The 19,873-nt window shown below is 42.2% G+C and overlaps 1 protein-coding gene across 1 annotated transcript in view; it reads right to left on the minus strand.

The window, feature by feature from the left end:
• The window catches only part of LOC138373609 (apolipophorins-like), a 106,563-nt gene that overhangs the window by 21,327 nt on the left and 65,363 nt on the right, over positions 1–19,873 (minus strand). Inside the window, exons 6-8 of the mRNA XM_069339926.1 lie at positions 16,500–16,665; positions 12,145–12,359; positions 2,282–2,412 (exon numbers count right to left, since the gene is read on the minus strand). Of these exons, the coding sequence (XP_069196027.1) occupies positions 2,282–2,412; positions 12,145–12,359; positions 16,500–16,665 (512 nt within the window). The remainder of the gene's footprint in view (positions 1–2,281; positions 2,413–12,144; positions 12,360–16,499; positions 16,666–19,873) is intronic.

Consider the following 19,873-nt stretch of genomic DNA (forward strand, 5'->3'; position numbering starts at 1 on the left):
TGACCACTACCTGAGAGATTGTGTCTATCTAAGAGAAATTAGAAATATGTGTAGAATAATAAACCCCACATTCTTTGAGTTTTGTAAAAAAACAATTTGACCAATATAGATACTGTTCTTAAAAAGATTCCCCAATTTTGCACCTACCCAGCGGGTTTTCTTCCTATAGAGGGTGTAGCACATGCTGCTATGGAGGTTTCTCCACTCACAAGACGAGTGGCACTGCTCAATACTATCACTATGGCAGTGTGTTCACTCACCGAATGAGTGACGTTGCCCAATACTGTCACTTTGGCGGTGTGTCCACTCACAGGATGAGTGACGCTGCAAAATACTGTCACTATGGCAGTGACATAAGATCAGCGATGAACGATCATTATGATCGAACATGAGACCAGAAGGCGTGGCAGAATGTGCAGTATACCCCGGTAGAAAAGCAGAGGTGCAATAGGTACTCTGAAAGAGAACTCAATCAACATCAGAGGTCCGAGACTGTTCAACACGCTTCCACTACATAAGGGGCATAACTGGCCGACCCCTCACAATGTTCAACAGAGAACTCGAATAGCACCTCCAAAGGATATCTGATCAACCGGGCTGTGACTCACACGTCAAGCTGCGAGCAGCCGCGTCCAGCAGCCTGGTTGACCAGTCCAGCAACGAGGAGGCCTGGTCGACGACCGGGCCGCAGGGACGCTAAGCCCTGGAACACTTCAAGGTAACCTCAAGGTATGGCGATGTGTCCTTTCACAGGATGAGTGACGCTGCTCAATACTATCACTATGGCAGTGTATTCACTCACAGGATGAGTGGCGCTGCCCAATACTGTTACTATGGCGGTGAGTCCACTCACAGCATGAGTGACACTGCCCACTACTGTCATTGTGGTGGTGTGTCCACTCACAAGATGAGTGGCGCTGCCCAATACTGTCACTATGGCTGTGTGTGTCCACTCTCAGGATAAGTGGCGCTGCCCAATACTGTCACTATGGCGGTGTGTCCACTCACAGGATGTGTGGCGCTGCCCAATACTGTCACTATGGCGGTGTGTCCACTCACAGAATGAGTGACGCTGCCCAATACTGTCACTATGGCGGTGTGTGTCCACTCACAGGATGAGTGGTGCTGCCCAATACTGTCACTATGGCGGTGTGTCCACTCACAGGATGAGTGGTGCTGCCCAATACTGTCACTATGGCGGTGTGTCCACTCACAGGATGAGTGACGCTGCCCAATACTGTCACTATGGCGGTGTGTGTCCACTCACAGGATGAGTGGTGCTGCCCAATACTGTCACTATGGCGGTGTGTCCACTCACAGGATGAGTGGTGCTGCCCAATACTGTCACTATGGCGGTGTGTCCACTCACAGGATGAGTGGCGCTGCCCAATACTGTCACTATGGCTGTGTGTGTCCACTCACAGGATGAGTGGCACTGCCCAATACTGTCACTATGGCTGTGTGTGTCCACTCACAGGATGAGTGGCACTGCCAAGTAAACTCGCCCCTCGGGGCAAAAAAAAAAAATCAGGGGTCTCGTCTAAGGGATGAGAGGGGATGGAGAGAAAGTAGTTGGGGGAAAGGTGGAGAGGGAAGGAGAGAGGGAGAGGGAAGGAGAGAGGGAGAGGGAAGGATCGGGAATGAGAGAGGGAGAGGGAGAGGGAGAGGGAAGGAGAGAGGGAGAGGGAAGGAGAGAGGGAGAGGGGAAGGAGAGAGGGAGAGGGAAGGAGAGAGGGAGAGGGAAGGAGAGAGGGAGAGGGAGAGGGAAGGAGAGGGAAGGAGAGAGGGAGAGGGAAGGAGAGAGGGAGAGGGAAGGAGAGAGGGAGAGGAGAGTTGACAAGAGGAAGTTAGAGATTGGAAGAGGGAATTATCAGGAGAAATTACCACTATATAGTACTTAGAAGGGGTCAGGATAAGGATTTGTGAGGGGACAGACGGAAGGAATAGTGCCCAACCACTTGGACAATCGAGTATTGAACGCCGACTTGCATGAAGCGAGGCCGTCGCTCTACCATCCCGCCCAAGTGCAGACGGACCCTCCGTAGTGGGGCAATAAACCCATGGACGCACTTACCCACAGGAGCCTTAAATGCCAGATGAAAACAATACTTCAGTTGAAATGGAGCCGGGGAAAAATCTTCAGGGATATTGAGGGGGACCGCTTGACAAGCCGCCAGCTTCCTGTCCCTATCGAGACCCCCTCGAGTTGGTGTCCCTCGGATAAATTCCGGTAGATTAATATATTATAGGGAGCACTAACGCAAAATTATGAACAACTTACGGCTTTTTTCACATTCCATCTGTGAAGGTTGAAGACAGCGCCACCTGAGGCCTGGGCGGCCTTCACACACACGTCGGTCGGCTCCTGTAACACCAGCCGCATCTTCTCGTTGCCTTTGAACTTCTTAAAGTCTGAAAGAAAAAAGAGAGAAGTACACTAATATAGAACATTATTGACATCAAATTTGAGAAATTAAAATCTATTTTTTTTTTCGAAATTTAAATTGCGTTAAAATATTATTTAACATTTTAATGTTATGTTTGTGTTGAGAACAGCGAATATATAATATCCAGAGATATACTATATACCACTCACTCTTCATATAATTATACTTACACTATATGATCACCATTTCATTTAAATGTGCTCTGAGGCCAACCCACTCATATTAAATAATGTTGTAAACAATGAATTAATTAAAAAAAGTCCACTTATGGATGTCAACCAACAAACTCACACTAAACATAGAAAAGACCTACTACATCTTATTTGGAAACAAATCAACAAATGCAATTCAGTTTCAGACAGACAATGTCTGTCAATGTATATTAACAATATAAATGGTGGAAAGTTCCTTGGCTTATACTTAGACGAGAGACTCAACTTCAGCACCCACATAAAACACATAACTAAAAAGGTTTCTAAAACGGTATACTCTCAAAGATCAGATATTATGTACCCTACTCTGCTCTCCTCTCACTCTATTATGCTCTTATCTATCCCTTTCTTACTTAGAATATCTGTGCTTGGGGTTCAACCTCTGCAAACTACCTCAAGCCCATCATCATCCAGCAAAAATCTGCTATCAGAATAATATCAAATTCTGCTTTCAGACAACACACAGCTCCCTTGTTCAAATCCCTAAACATGCTAAACATAAATTCATTCCATACATTCTCTTGTGTCACTTACATTAATAAAACCCTTTTCTTAAGTGCAAACCCTGTTCTGAAACTCTTCCTGGACAGATGTAATAGAACACATGCCCACCACACCAGACATTATTATCTCTTTGATATCCCCAGAGTCAAACTTAATCTGTGTAAACACTATGCAAATAAAGGGACTTAGTCTGTGGAACTCACTCCCTAATGAATTGAAACACTGTCAAACTGTTGCCTTATTAAAAAATAAAACCAAAAAAGAACCTAATTTCATCATAGCTTCCTACCTAGTGCTTCACCTCACACTGTAGCTGGTGCTACCCAATCCCCTATTATTTGCACCTAAGCATATTACTTTACCATTGTAATCTTAGATATCCTCTGATATCATGGTTGTTATTTTGATTGCATATTATACTGCATTAATCTTTGAAATGATCCTCAAATTGTGCTACAGTGAACCAATGTATAATCCTGAAATATTATCCTAATGTACCTAGTAATCCTTGTATATTATAGTGTATTGTTATTATTGTGTATTGTTCTAATCTTTGTTTTTGTGTCAAAATTTCTTACGAAGTTCCTGTAAACCTTTTTTGTCAATTTTATTGTAATTTATCTACTTATTTTTATCTGTTAGTTTAAGGACTTGACCGAAACGCTATGCGTGCTAGTAGCTTTATAAGAATGTAAAATTAACTTCATTTCTATGTTCTCCTTTAACCCCCAATGTACCATGACAGGGCATGACAATCATTTAAGTTTCTTATCCTTCCTATTATCTTAGCATCATCAGCAAACATGTTCATATAATTCTGTATACCAACTGGTAGATCATTTATGTAGACAATAAACATCACTGGTGCAAGAACTGAACCCTGTGGTACTCCACTTGTGACATTTCTCCAGTCCGATACATTGCCTCTGATCACTGCCCTCATTTTTCTATCAGTCAGAAAATTTTTCATCCATGTTAGAAGCTTACCTGTCACCCCTCCAATATTTTCCAGTTTCCAGAACAACCTCTTATGTGGAACTCTGTCGAAAGCCTTTTTTAGGTCCAAATAGATGCAGTCAACCCAACCATCTCTTTCCTGTAATATCTCTGTGGCTCGATCATAGAAACTGAGTAAATTCGATACACAGGATCTTCCAGATCGAAGACCATACTGTCTGTCTGATATTATATCATTTCTCTCCAGGTGTTCTACCCATTTAGTTTTAATTATTTTTCCAACGTTTTGACTATTACACTTGTCAATGATACCGGTCTATAATTAAGGGGGTCTTCCCCGCTTCCACTTTTGTAGATTGGAACTATGTTAGCCTTTTTCACACATCAGCTACAACTCCTGTAAACAGGGATGCCTGAAAAATCAGTTGAAGTGGAATGCTGAGCTCAGGTGCACATTCTCTCAGAACCCATGGTGAAACTCCATCTGGACCAACTGCTTTGTTCTTATTTAGCTCCTTGAGCATTTTTTCCACTTGCAGTCTGCCCACCCTTCTCTTTCTTGCTTGATTTTTGTTGTCTGGTCGTAGAATTCAAGTAACCCTGTGAAGCAGGACCTGCCATCCCTGAACCCATGTTGATGCTGTGTTACAAAGTTCTTTCGCGGCAGATATTCCACTAGCTTTCTTTGCACAATCTTCTCCATCAGCTTACATGGTATGCAGGTTAGGGACACTGACCTGTAGTTCAGTGCCTCCTGTCTATCCCCTTTCTTGTATATCGGGACTACGTTAGCCGCTTTCCAAATTTCTGGCAGTGATTTGTTGTAAACTATGGAGAGTGGCAGGCACAGTTCTTATGCTCCTTCCTTTAGTATTCAAGGGGAGATTCCATCTGGGCCTATAGCCTTTGTCACATCCAACTCTAATAAACACTTCCTTACTTCCCCGCTGGCAATCTCAAACTCTTCCAGTGGTTCCTGGTTAGCTATTCCCTCTCTTTTCTCTGGGATTTCTCCTTGCTCTAAGGTGAAGACCTCCTGGAATTTCTTATTCAGTTCCTCACAGACTTCCTTGTCGTTTGTAGTGAATCCTTCTTCCCTTATTCCTAATTTCATAACCTGTTCCTTTACTATTGTTTTTCTCCTGATGTGGCTATGCAGCAATTTAGGCTGAGTCTTTGCCTTGCTTGCGATGTCATTTTCGTATTGTCTTTCTGCCTCTCTTCTCATCCTGACATATTCATTCCTGGCATTCTGATATCTTTCTCTGCTCTCAAGTGTCCTGTTATTCCTATAGTTTCTCCATGCCCTTTTACTTTGCTGCTTAGCTAGCCTACATCTATGATTAAACCACGGGTTTCTCATCTTCATTTCACTGTTTTCGTTTTGGACTGGGACAAACTTGTTTGCTGCGTCCTTGCACTTCTGCGTGATGTAGTCCATCATGTCTTGGGCCGTCTTTCCCCTGAGCTCTGTTTCCCATGCTATATCTGTTAGGAATTTTCTTATCTCCTCATAGTTTCCCTTTCGGTATGCTAACCTTTTGTTTCGGTATCCCTCCTCGAGTTCAATAACCCTTCTTCAATCAAGTACTCAAACACCAGTACACTGTAGTCCCTCATTCCTACTGGGGCATCAAAACCGATTTCTCTTATGTCAGAGTCGTTCAGAGTGAAGACTAGGTCGAGTCTCGCTGGTTTGTCATTTCCTCTCATCCTTGTGGGTTCTCCGACATGCTGGGTTAAAAAGTTTCTAGTCACCACCTCCAATAGTTTGGCTCTCCATGTATCCTCGCCTCAATGCGGTTCCTTGTTCTCCCAGTCAATCCTTCCGTGATTGAAGTCCCCCATGATGAGCAGGTGGGATCTATTTCTACAGGCAGCAGAGGCTGCCCTCTCATTTATAGTGTTAACTGCCATGTTGTTGTTTTCATACTCTTGACTGGGTATATTACTGCTACTACTATTCTTGGTCCTCCCATTGTCATGGTGCCTGCTATGTAGTCTTTGAAACCCCTCACAGACCGGTATAGCCATCTCCTTAACACTCCATTCCTTTCGCATGAGTAGGGCCACTCCACCTCCTCCCCTACCTTCCCTCTCTTTCCTTATTACTGTGTACAGGAGTACACAGTAATAAGGAAAAATAAATAAATAAATAACTCTAAAAAACTCTAAAAATAAATAACTAAAAAATAAATAGCTCTCTCTAAATAACACTTTTTATTATAATAATAATAATAAAAAAATAACTCTCTGGAATCAAAATGACATTCGTTATATTTCCAGAGAGTTTTGTTTCAGTGAGTCCGATTACATCTGGGTTCACTTCTTGTGCCCTTTCCCTTAGTTCACTTGCCTTGCTTATGATCCCATTTATGTTTGAGTACATTACCCTGAAACTGACTCTTTTCTGCTTCTCCTCTGGGGGGGGGGGGAACTGTGGGATCTGGGGTGAGCGGGAGCTGGAAGGATCTGGTACGGGGAGACTGGTGGAGGAGGAAGGGCATGGGGGGGGGGGGGGGTAGGAGTGGAGGGGGAGGGTAAGGGGGGTGGGTGAGAGGGGGGGAGAGTAAGGGGGTGGGTGAGAGGGGGAGGGTAAGAGGGGGAGGGTTGGGGGAACATGGGGGAGAAGAGGCTTGGGGGGGGGCAGAAAAGTGGGGAGGGCTTGGAGGGCATGGGGGGAGAGGGAAGGCTGAGGTGGGTGAGGAAGAGGGAAGGGTTTAGGGGAGTGATGGAGAGGGGAAGACTTAGGTGGGGTGGGGGAGAGTGGGGGGCTTAGAGGGGCGGGGGAGAACGGAGGGCTTGGGGGTGGGAGAGACGGGAGGGCATGTGGGAGAAGGGAGGGCTTGGGGGATGGGGGAGAAGGGATGTCCTGGGGGGAGGGGTGAGTGGGAGGAGGGGTGGTTGGGGGTAGGGTGCCTTAGGGGGGTACTTAGTGGGGGGGCTGACAGGGGATGGGGCAGGTAGGGTGTCTGTTGGGTAGAATGTGGGGGTGGTGCCCCACTCCCTGTGGCTGTTGCACTGTTTGAGGAGGGTTCCCCACTCCCCTCTGGGATTGTAGGGTTCAGGGTTGTGGCTCCTCGATTCCTTTCTCTCTCCCTGTGCTCCTTCCTCACGTCTGCTGCCTGCTTTCTCTCTTCCCTTGTCATATCCCTCTGCAGGAATACTTTTTTGAACTTTTCTACATTTGCTAGACCGCTCTTCCTTGCTAACAGTTCCTCTTTCGTGATTTCGCTCCTGAATACCACCTATATCATCCAGTCTCTGTCCTTGTTGTACTTTCCAAGCCTGAAAACCTTTTTAACATTTTGTTCATTTCCCTCCATCCTTACCTTTTTAAGGATCTCGGTAACTATGCTTTTGTCCTTGTCTCTCCGCTCCTTTGGGCTGACCCCTGTTTGCTCTTTAATGCCTGCTACTACTACTACTGCTCTTTTTCTCTCTATCAGCCGGCTAATACATCTAGCTGCTTCCTGAGAGGAAGCCACTTCCATGGCAACTTCCCTAACTGCAGACCTAGCTTCAGGGCTCTTTTTAAGCCTTGTAGCAAATGAGAGCTGAGGTGTGGAGGTCTCCTCCACAGTAGCATTCCCATCTCCCTGAGGCACGGTTTGTGTTTGGTATTGCAGAGGAGTCTCCTTCAGGCATCTTATCTCCTCCTTTGCTGCCCTTAGTTCATCCTGCAGGTTGGCAACTGTCTCCCTCATTACCCTCAGTCCTTCACTGAATTCATCCCACATTTGCTAGAATACTCCCTTCATCCCGGCTTCCTGTTCCACCCCTTCCTCTGAATTTGTTCCAGCCGCGATTGTGTGTGTGTGTGTGTGTGTGTGTGTGTGTGTGTGTGTGTGTGTGTGTGTGTGTGTGTGTGTGTGTGTATGTGTGTGTGTGTGTGTGTGTGTGTGTGTGTGTGTGTGTGTGTGTGTGTGTGCTCACCTATTTGTACTCACCTATTTGTGCTTGCAGGATCGAGCATTAGCTCTTAAATCCCGCCTTTCCAGCCATCGGCTGTTTACAGCAATGACTCCTGTCCCATTTCCCTATCATACCTAATTTTAAAATTATGAATAGAGTTTGCTTCCACAACCTGTTCCCCAAGTGCATTCCATTTTTCCACTACTTTCACGCTAAAAGAAAACTTCCTAACATCTCTATGATTCAACTGAGTTTCCAGCCTCCATCCATGTCCCCTCGTTCTGTTACTATTCCGTGTGAACATTTCGTCTAGGTCCACTCTGCCAATCCCCCTGAGTATTTTATACGTTCCTATCATATCCCCCCTCTTGCTTCTTCATTCTAGTGTCGTAAGGCACAGTTCCTTCAGGCGCTCCTCATACCCCATCCCTCGTAGCTCTGGGACGAGTCTCGTTGCAAACTTCTGAACCTTTTCCAGTTTCCTTATGTGCTTCTTCAGATGGGGACTCCATGATGAGGCGGAATACTCGAAGACTGGCCTCACGTAGGCAGTGTATAGCGCCTTAAATGCCTCCTTACTTAGGTTTCTGAATGATGTTCTAACTTTTGCCAGTTTAGAGTACGCTGCTGTCGTTATCCAATTTACATGTGCCTCAGGAGATAGATTAGGTGTTACGTCCACGCCCAGGTCTCTTTCTCGCGTCGTCACAGGTAGGCAGTTCCCTTTCTTTGTGTACTGTCCCTTTGGTCTCCAATCTCCTAGTACCATTTCCATAACTTTACATTTGCTTGTGTTGAACTCCAGTAGACATTTCTCTAACCATCTCTGCAACCTGTTCAAGTCCTCTTGGAGGATCCTACAATCCTCATCTGTCACAACTCTTCTCATCAACTTGGCGTGATCCGCAAACATTGACATGTAGGACTCTACTCCTGTAAACATGTCGTTAACAGATATATTAGAAATAGAATTGGTCCCAGCACCGATCCTTGAGGTACTCCACTCGTTACTGTTCGCCAGTCCGACTTCTCGCCCCTTATTGTAACTCTTTGGTTCCTTCCTGATAGGTAGTTCCTTATCCATGCTAGGGCCTTTCCCCCCCACCCCCGCCTGCCTCTCGAGTTTGAACAGCAGTCTCATGTGCGGTACAGTATCAAAGGCTTTTTGGCAGTCCAGAAATATGCAGTCTGCCCAACCATCTCTGTCCTGTCTTATCCTCGTTATTTTATTATAAAATTCTAAAAGGTTTGTTAGGCAAGATTTTCCTTTCCAGAACCCATGTTGATGTTTGTTCACAAACCTAATGTTCTCCAGGTGTGCAACTAGTCGTAGCCTAATTATTCTCTCAAGTATTTTACAGGGGATGCTTGTCAGTGATACAGGTCTATAGTTAAGTGCCTCCTCCCTATCACCTTTCTTGAAAATCGGCGCAACATTTGCCCTCTTCCAGCAATAAAGTAATTCTCCCGACATAAGTGATTCATTAAAGATCCTTGCCATTGTGCGCTGTGTGTGTACTCACCTAATTGTGCTTGCGGGGGTTGAGCTCTGGCTCTTTGGTCCCGCCTCTCAACTGTCAATCAACTGGTATACAGATTCCTGAGCCTGCTGGGCTCTATCATATCTACACTTAAAGCTGTGTATAGAGTCAGCCTCCACCACATCACTTTCTAATGCATTCCATTTGTCAACCACTCTGACACTAAAAAAATTCTTTCTAACGTCTCTATGGCTCATTTGGGCACTCAATATCCACCAGTGTCCCCAAGTGCGTGTGCCCCTTGTGTTAAATAGTCTGTCCTTATCTACCCTATGAATTCCTCTGAGAATCTTGAATGTGGTGATCATGTCCCCTCTAACTCTTCTGTTTCCCAGTGACGAAAGGTTTAATTCCCGTAGTCTCTCCTCGTAGCTCATACCCCCTCATTTCGGGTACTAGTCTGGTGGCAAACCTTTGAACCTTTTCCAGTTTAGTCTTATGCTTGACTAGATATGAACTCCATGCTGGAGTCGCATACTCCAGGATTGGTCTGACATATGTGGTATATAATGTTCTGAAAGATTCCTTACACAGGTTTCTAAAGGCCATTCTAATGTTAGCCAACCTGGCATATGCCGCTGATGTTATCCTCCTGATATGAGCTTCAGGGGACAGATTCCTTACACAGGTTTCTAAAGGCTGTTCTTATGTTAGCCAACCTGGCATATGCCACTGATGTTATCCTCTTGATATGAGCTTCAGGGGACAGGTCTGGCGTGATATCAATCCCAGGTCTCTCTCTCTCTCTCTCTCTCTGACTCTTGAATTATTTCATATCCCAAATGATATCTTGTATCTGGTCCCCTGCTCCCTACACCTATCTTCATTACATTACATTTGCTGGGGTTAAACTCTAACAACCCCTTGTTCGACCATTCCTGCAGCTTGTGCAGGTCTTCTTGAAGCCTCAAGCTGTCCTCCTCTGTTTTAATGCTTCTCATAATCTTGGCATCGTCAACAAACATTGAGAGAAATGAATCTATACCCTCCGGGAGATCATTTACGTATATCAGAAACAGGATTGGTCCGAGTACAGAGCCCTGTGGGACTCCACTGGTGTCTTCACGCCAATCTGAGGTCTCACCCCTCACTGTAACTCTCTGCTTCCTATTGCTTAGGTATTCCCTTATCCACTGGCGCGCCCTACCAGTTACTCCTGCCTGTCTCTCCAGCTTATGCATCAACCTTTTATTGGGTACTGTATCAAAGGCTTTCCGACAGTCCAAAAAATGCAGTCCGCCCATCCTTCTCTTTCTTGCTTAATCTTTGTCACCTGATCGTAGAATTCTATTAAGCCTGTAAGGCAAGATTTACCCTCCCTGAACCCATGTTGATGGGTTGTCACGAAGTCACTTCTCTCCAGATGTGTTACTAGTTTTTTCTCACAATCTTCTCCATCACCTTGCATGATATACAAGTTAAGGACACTGGCCTTAACTTGGGGGTTCAGTGCCTCTTGTCTGTCACCCTTTTTGTATATTGGGACTACATTAGCCGTCTTCAATGTTTCTGGTAGGTCTCCTGTTTCCAGTGACCTACTATACACTATGGAGAGTGGCAAACAAAGTGCTACTGCACGCTCTTTCAATACCCATGGTGAGATTCCGTCTGGCCCAACAGCTTTTCTCACATCCAGCTCCAATAGGTGCCTCTTGACCTCTTAAGGCTCACACACACACACTGTGTACTCACCTATTTGTACTCACCTATTTGTGCTTGCGGGGGTTGAGGTTTGGCTCTTTGGTCCCGCCTCTCAACTGTCAATCAACTGGTGTACAGATTCCTGAGCCTACTGGGCTCTATCAAATCTACATTTAAAACTGTGTATGGAGTCAGCCTCCACCACATCACTGCCTAGTGCATTCCATCCGTTAACTACTCTGACACTGAAAAAGTTCCTTCTAACGTCTCTGTGGCTCATGTGGGTACTCAGTTTCCACCTGTGTCCCCTTGTTCGCGTCCCACCAGTGTTGAATAGTTTATCCTTGTTTACCCGGTCGATTCCTCTGAGGATTTTGTAGGTTGTGATCATGTCTCCCCTTACTCTTCTGTCTTCCAGTGTCGTAAGATGCATTTCCCGCAGCCTTTCCTCGTAACTCATGCCTCTTAGTTCTGGGACTAGTCAGTTCTAGTCAGGACTAGTCAGAACTAGACTTAGTTCTAGGGACTGTGTGTGTGTGTGTGTGTGTGTGTGTGTGTGTGTGTGTGTGTGTGTGTGTGTGTGTGTGTGTGTGTGTGTGTGTGTGTGTGTGTGTGTGTGTGTGTGCGCAAAAAAAAAAATAACAACACAATTTCAAGACTGTAAAGATGAGCACATTTGAAAGATCTAAAATTTATAAAGAGTATGGTAATGCTTAATGGTTTGTGAGATATTGCTCGAGGACTTATCCACCATAAAAAAGGTGCAAAACGGTTCTAAAATATACCACCAGGGGCCTATATTACAAATTACAAAAGCCTTTTGTGTATTTAGTCATCAATCTTATGGGAACATTATTGGAGCCGACGAGGGAAAATTATGGGAACCCCTATCTTGTACACAGGCGAGATAGTGCTTATCAGTATTACCTCCTGTGAGAAACACAAGTCTCTCATCGAATCCATACACCTTGTGAGCCATGTCTAGTGACTCTTTCTCACTGGGTGCTGCCATGATGATGTTGAGCTTGGTGATGAGATGGTAGGTCACGTCGTGAGCCTTGAGGGCCTCCACTATAGTCTCTCCTTCCCTACACTCTTGACACGTTATGTGAACTATCGTGCGTGACACTCCTGGACGCCATCTGTAACAAACAAAACAAAATGTCATTACCAAACGGTGCTTGCAAAACTAATATCACTTAAATGTAAAAAGTTTAAAAAATCGTGAAAATGTTGATTCCATCACTATTTATTAGAAATGTTATATATTAGTTAAACTGATATTTCAAGATATTTCAAACGCATCTCAGCATCAAGATATATCAAACTGTGAAATGATCTTCGGCGAGTTAATTTTCAACTTCCGTCACAAGTGAAGAACATAGGAAATAAAGAGATGATTCGTGCTTGAATCATCGATATCACCTTTTCTGTCACATTGAATATAAATCAATAAACGATAAAAGGTTAAAGGAAAAGAGAAGGTCTGTCTGTCCAAAGTTGAAGGCCAGACTCTTGGGGTCTGGCCTCATCCAACTTTGCCGGGTGAAGTGTCTGGGGTACAGGACAGACATAGGCTGGTCGGGATCGTCAAAACTCCAGATGGAACAACGCGCCAGGGATCACATTCTGACCCATCCACAACAATTTGTGTCATTGCCTGCTAGCTACTCCTAGCGAAATATTAAAAGCTAATTAAAAAACATATGTTTTTGTTTGTTATATATACCATTATTTACTGATCTAATGAAAATTAAAATAAATTGGCTGCTATTCATACTTTCGCAATATTAGCATCAAACAAACAATCATCAAAGAGCTTTAAGAGCTCTCACAAGCCCTGCTCCTGTCTCAAAGTAAACAGGTGTATATTACAGTGTGTAATATTCCACACCACAAGGCTCCTCCCACTGGCACACAACCTACATGCCAATGGTGGCTTGATATATAATTGTTATAAGAGAGAGAGAGAGAGAGAGAGAGAGAGAGAGAGAGAGAGAGAGAGAGAGAGAGAGAGAGAGAGAGAGAGAGAGAGAGAGAGAGAGAGAGAGAGAGAGAGAGAGAGAGAGAGAGAGAGAGAGAGAGAGAGAGAGAGAGAGAGAAGAGAGAGAGAGAGAGAGAGAGAGAGAGAGAGAGAGAGAGAGAGAGAGAGAGAGAGAGAGAGAGAGAGAGAGAGAGAGAGAGAGAGAGAGAGAGAGAGAGAGAGAGAGAGAGAGAGAGAGAGAGAGAGAGAGAGAGAGAGAGAGAGAGAGAGAGAGAGAGAGAGAGAGAGAGAGAGAGAGAGAGAGAGAGAGAGAAAGAGAGAGAGAGAGAGAGAGAGAGAGAGAGGGAGAGAGAGAGAGAGAGAGAGAGAGAGAGAGAGAGAGAGAGAGAGAGAGAGAGAGAGAATGAGCAAGAGACAGAAGGAGAGAGAGAATGAGCAAGAGACAGAAGGAGAGAGAGACTGACAGGCATACAGAGAACAACACGGGCTAGAGGAGGATGTTTGAAGAAAGGGAAGGAGAGAAAGGGAAGACAGGTGGAGAGAGGGGAGGAGATATGAGAGAAGGGCGAGAAGTGCGAAAAAAAGGGAGATTGGAGACTGGGGGAATGAGGTGGGAGAGGGGGGGGGGGGTGTGGGAGAGAGGGAAGGAGAGGTCGGAAAGGAGATTGGTGATAGGGAAAAAAAGTTGAAGAGAGGGACCTGGGAAGAGAGAGAGAGAGACAATAGGGGGTGGGGAAGCTGGGCAACCCGTTCTCGCACTTTCGTATAGTCAATATTGACTTATTAAATACGTGCATATGTGACATACTAGTTTACCTTGAAAAGCTTCATAGAAAACACCGACCTTACCTAACCTTCTTAGTATGTTAAGATAAGCATCTTATTGCTTCGTAATTACAATTATTACTTAACCTATTATAGGTATAGGTTAAGTAATAATTGTAATTACGAAGCAATAAGATGCTATTATAGGTATAGGTTAAGTAATAATTGTAATTACGAAGCAATAAGATGCTATTATAGGTATAGGTATTAAAAAATTTGAATGGTAAACTATTGCATTCTGTGTGACGGTCATTTACTATTATAATGAAATGGTAAACCCTGCTGTAATCCTATTATGCTATTGGTAACATTGTAGGACATACAAGGATAATGAAGCGTGAGTGGGAGGGGGGGGGAGATGGGGTTACAAGAGGAGGGGGAGTGGGGGGGGGATAGGAGAAGACGGATGGGAGGACCAAGGTGAGTGAGAAGGGGAAAATAAGGTAAGGGGAAAGTTGGAGGTTGTGGAAGGGAGAGAGAGAGGGAGAAAGAGGGAAGGAAGGAAGGGAAAATATGGGAGGAAGGGAGAAAGAGATGAGGAAGGAAGACGGCTTCCTGCCCGGCGTCGGAGGAGTTGGAGGAAATCTACCGTCTCTAGGAAGCAAACTTCCTTTTATTTCCTCTTACTGTTCAATTTTTGCATCCAAATTTTGTTTGTATCATTTTGTATCTCTACATTCCGTACATTCAATGTAATTCAAGGAGCATTTTGATATATATAAAGAGTAGTCAAGGTTATCATGTGGAGTAAATTTGCAATTTTCGTTTTGGGCTTGAAAGAGGTTTACGCCCTTTAGGATTGCAATATGGCGACAAGGAGACCGAGTTCCTGCCAAGGGGCGAGGGCGCCAGCCGCCTGGCGATTGGTCAGGACAGGTCACGTGAAGGAGTTGACCAATGGGGGCAGCACCCCAGGGCGTGAGGTCACAGGGCAGAGGACGGCTGCCGCCCCGAGCGCCAGCAGAGCTGAGAGCTTCACCTCAGAGTGCTCCTTGGCAATCTCTTTGAAGGAGCTAGAAGGGTTTTGAGTATAGATGAATGAACCTTCCTTAGGTTATAACACTGGCGCCAAATGTTAACCTTCCTTGACATTGAACAGCCTTATCTCTGGGAACAGCATGACCTTGCTTAAGGAAGCAAGTGAATGGCACAGCTCTCAAACCATATTATTTATATATAAAAGAACAAATTGGTTCTTCGGAAAATGAGAAATAACTTTAGGTAGAGTATAATCACATGGAAAATAATTCTGATTATGTTTGAAGTATATTTAGTCAAATGTTCCGAACTAAGATTATGATACAATGTTGATGGTTTAATATGATATATTTGTTACTTTAATAAATAAATTTGCATTGATATAGACTTATTGTGACCATAATATTGCAAATTATTGTTCAAACAACACAATTAAAATGAATTATTATTAATAAAAACCAAGGTGAAGGAAAGATCAAAACCAGATTTTAGGATGTAACTTACATCCTTTCTCAAGGTACTATATGCAATATACAATTTGTAAATATTGTATATACAATACAATATTCTGTCTGTCCAGGACGACCTGAACAAAATGGAGGAATAGTCTAGAAAATGGTTACTAAAATTTAATTCAGGTAAGTGTAAAGTAATGAAATTAGATGAAGGGAGCAGGAGGCTGAACACAAGGTACCATCTGGGAGGGGAATTCCTGCAGGAGTCAATGAGAGAGAAATATCTGAGGGTTGATATCACACCAAACCTGTCCCCCAGAAGGCCATATCAAAAGGATATCATCAGCGGCATATGCTGGATTGGGCACCATAAGAAATAACTTTAGAAACTTGCATAAAAAGTCATTCAGAACCTTGTATACAACATATGTCAGACCAGTCCTGGAGTCGGCAACTCCAGCTTGGAGTCCATACCTAGTTAAACATAATACAAAGTTAGAGAAGATTCAAAGGTATGCCACTAGACAAGTCCAAGAACTAAGAGGTATGACATACGAGGAAAGGCTACGGGAACTAAACCTCACGTCCCTGGAAGACAGAAGAGTAAGGGGAGACATGATCACCACCTACAAACTTCTTAGAGGAATTGACAGGGTGGACAAAGGCAATCTATTATAAATGGGTGGAACACAGGTGGAACTTTAGTACTCAAATGAGCCACAAAGACATTAGAAATATTTTTTTCCGTTCAGGCTGAGGAACATGTACACCAGTTGATGTAGAGACGGGAGGAAAGAGCGAAAGCTCCCACCCCACAACTAGGTGAGTACAGTGTTGTGACAGCCACAACGCTGTATACAGCACCTTCGGGTGTTGGTTAACTAAGAGAATGTTGTTTTTAATATACCTGAACATAAATTAGGTCTTTCCTTCACCTTCAGTCAAGCACTACGGAATTGTAGTAAGTTCTTCTGCTAATCAAAATGTTCTATGTTTATGGCGAGTTATAAAAATGTACCAAATAACAGCTTGGAACTTACTCGACATTTTCAGCAGTAGAGACGATAGCTTGAGTGTTAAGGGAAGCGTTGGTGGGAGCGTGAGGCGTGGCGGCGCTCACACTCAGTACCGCCTCTCTCTCCGTCATGAACCTTGGCCATGATACTGTCTCTCCGGTTATGGCCACCACCACGTACCGCACGTCACCTTAACATATATTAATGTTTTAATGAAAATGTTATAATAGTATATATATATATATATATATATATATATATATTAGTATATTTTGGTAGCAGTCTTTCCTGTAAAAATATATTATTAAATATGACCGAAAAAGTAAGATTAATAATTCTAACACGAATTTTCTCAATATTTCTTATGTTTCTTTTCACTGTCGATAGTAATTGAAAAATCAATTCTCCAAAATTCATTATTATTTTTAGTCTGACACGACACTTGAACGCGTTTCATAATAACTTATTACATTTTTCAAAGACTTTAATTTACACACACACAACTATAACCTGCAAACACTAAACAGAGTTCTTACTATGCTATAATTCAAACGGCTTTTCATTTTATATACCTGCATTTGGGTGAAGTGATATGTTACAACAGTTTTGGATGAGGTGAAAACAAACTTTCAACACAAGACAGAACACGAAAAATTGGGTAATATTGGGTAAATTTAAAGGGGAAGAATGGAAGTAAATGCAAAGGGCCTATTGGCCCATATTTCTTGATGCTTCTATATTGGTGCGGAGTCTTGAAGTGGGTAGGTAGTGGGTTCTACCCGCTATTTTACACTATTTTACAGGAACTTCTTTTCCACAGCTCATAAAACGGAGGAAAGGGTCCTGAAAGATATTGTTAATAGGAACGTTATCCCTACAGACAAAAATTAGAAGATACAATTGACGATTTACTATAAAACCAAAAAAACGGCCAACCTACTCATGAGAAACTCTCCAGACACAAAGCAGAACGCTTTAAAAGAGACCAACGTCGTCTATGCCTTCAAATGCCCACTTGGGGACTGTAAGCCTCAAAGAACTCAGTATACAGGCAAGACAACAACATCTCTTTCCAGGCGATTAACGATGCATAAGCAACAGGGCTCCATTAAGGAACATATAGTCTCTTCCCACAACCAGACCATCACCAGAGAAGTTTTAACAAACAACACATAAATCATCGATAGATACAGCGATAGCAGACGGCTTGACATCTGCGAGGCACTACACAACAAGAAGTCAATACCAGCAATCAACAGCCAATTAATGCACAACTATATTCTACCCACTTCAAGACTCCGCTCCAATATAGAAGCATCAAGAAAAATGGGCCAATAGGCCCTTTGCAGTTACTTCCATTCGTCCCTTTAATTTATCCAATTTATACCCAATGCACCGTGTTCTGTCTTGTATTGAAAGTTTGCTCTATCTTGTGTTGAAAGTTTTGTTCACCTCATTCGAAACTGTTGTAACATATCACCTCATCCAAATGCGGGTATATAAAATAAAAGCTGTTTAAATGATAGCATAGTAAAACTTTGTTTAGTATTTGCAGGTTATAGTTGTGTGTGTGTAAACTAAAGTCTTTGAAAATATAATAAGTTATTACGAAACCCGTTCAAGTGTCGCGTCAGACTAAAAGAAAAAAGGAATTTTGGAGAATTGATTTTTCAATTACCACCGACAGTGAAAAGAAATATTGAGAAAATTCGTGTTAGAATTATTAATCTTACTTTTTCGGTTATATTTAATAACATATGTGTACAAGAAAGACTGCTATCAAAATAAACTAATATATATATATATATATATATTAGTTTATATATATATATATATATATATATATATATATATATATATATATATATATATATATATATATATATATATATATATATATATATATATATTATACAAAATTCATTTTGTATAAAATCAGATGTTACTGTATAACCTTGCATAATAAAGTGTACACCATAATAAAAAAAAAGAGGGGTGGTAGGAGAAGCGAACACTCTTTCGTATTCAGAGTTAAATGGCAAGTTTTTCCCTGAATGCTCTGTGTTCCCTTCTCTCAGGCTGTGGGTCCCTATAATTGCACCAGAGGTGGTATCCCCCTATATATATATATATATATATATATATATATATATATATATATATATATATATATATATATATATATATATATATATATATATATATATATATATATATACATATGTCGTACCTAGTAGCCAGAACGCACTTCTCGGCCTACTATGCAAGGCCCGATTTGCCTAATAAGCCAAGTTTTCCTAAAATAATATATTTTCTCAAATTTTTTTCTTATGAAATGATAAAGCTACCCATTTCATTATGTATGAGGTCAATTTTATTTTATTGTAGTTAAAATAAACATAGATATATGACCGAACCTAACCAACCCTACCTAAGCTAACCTAACCTATCTTTATAGGTTAGGTTAGGTTAGGTTGCCAAAAAAGTTAGGTTAGGCTAGGTTATGTAGGTTAGGTAGTCGAAAAACAATTAATTCAAGAAAACTTGGCTTATTAGACAAATTGGGCCTTGCATAGTAGGCTGAGAAGTGCGTTCTGGCTACTAGGTACGACATATATATATATATATATATATATATATATATATATATATATATATATGTCGTACCTAGTAGCCAGAACTCACTTCTCAGCCTACTATTCAAGGCCCGATTTGCCTAATAAGCCAAGTTTTCCTGAATTAATATATTTACTATAATTTTTTTCTTATGAAATGATAAAGCAACCCTTTTCTCTATGTATGAGGTCAATTTTTTTTTATTGTTGTTAAAATTAACGTAAATATATGACCGAACCTAACCAACCCTACCTAACCTAACCTAACCTATATTTATAGGTAAGGTTAGGTTAGGTAGCCAAAAAAAGCTAGGTTAGGTTAGGTTAGGTAGGTTAGGTAGACGAAAAAACATTAATTCATGAAAACTTGGCTTATTAGGCAAATCGGGCCTTGAATAGTAGGCTGAGAAGTGCGTTCTGGCTATTAGGTACGACATATATATATATATATATATATATATATATATATATATATATATATATATATATATATATATATATATATATATTGGTGTATACTGGCAGCAGGTTTTCTTTGAAACATGTTTCATTGAATATGACCGCATATTCTGTATTTATTATTTTCTGGTTTAGGGCTTCTATCCCTCTAACTATTTTCTTAGCATCAGGGCTTAATTGAAATAGGAGTTCTCCAAAACTCATTTTCGTACTTTAAGGTGAAGAAAAGAAGTGATTTACTATAGAGTGTATTACACTTATTTGTATAATTTGCACGACGTTTCGAACCTCCATGGTTCATTCTCAAGTGAACAGATCTTACAA

The sequence above is a fragment of the Procambarus clarkii genome, chromosome 42, assembly GCF_040958095.1.
Source record: "Procambarus clarkii isolate CNS0578487 chromosome 42, FALCON_Pclarkii_2.0, whole genome shotgun sequence".
NCBI classification, from domain to species: Eukaryota; Metazoa; Arthropoda; class Malacostraca; order Decapoda; family Cambaridae; genus Procambarus; species Procambarus clarkii.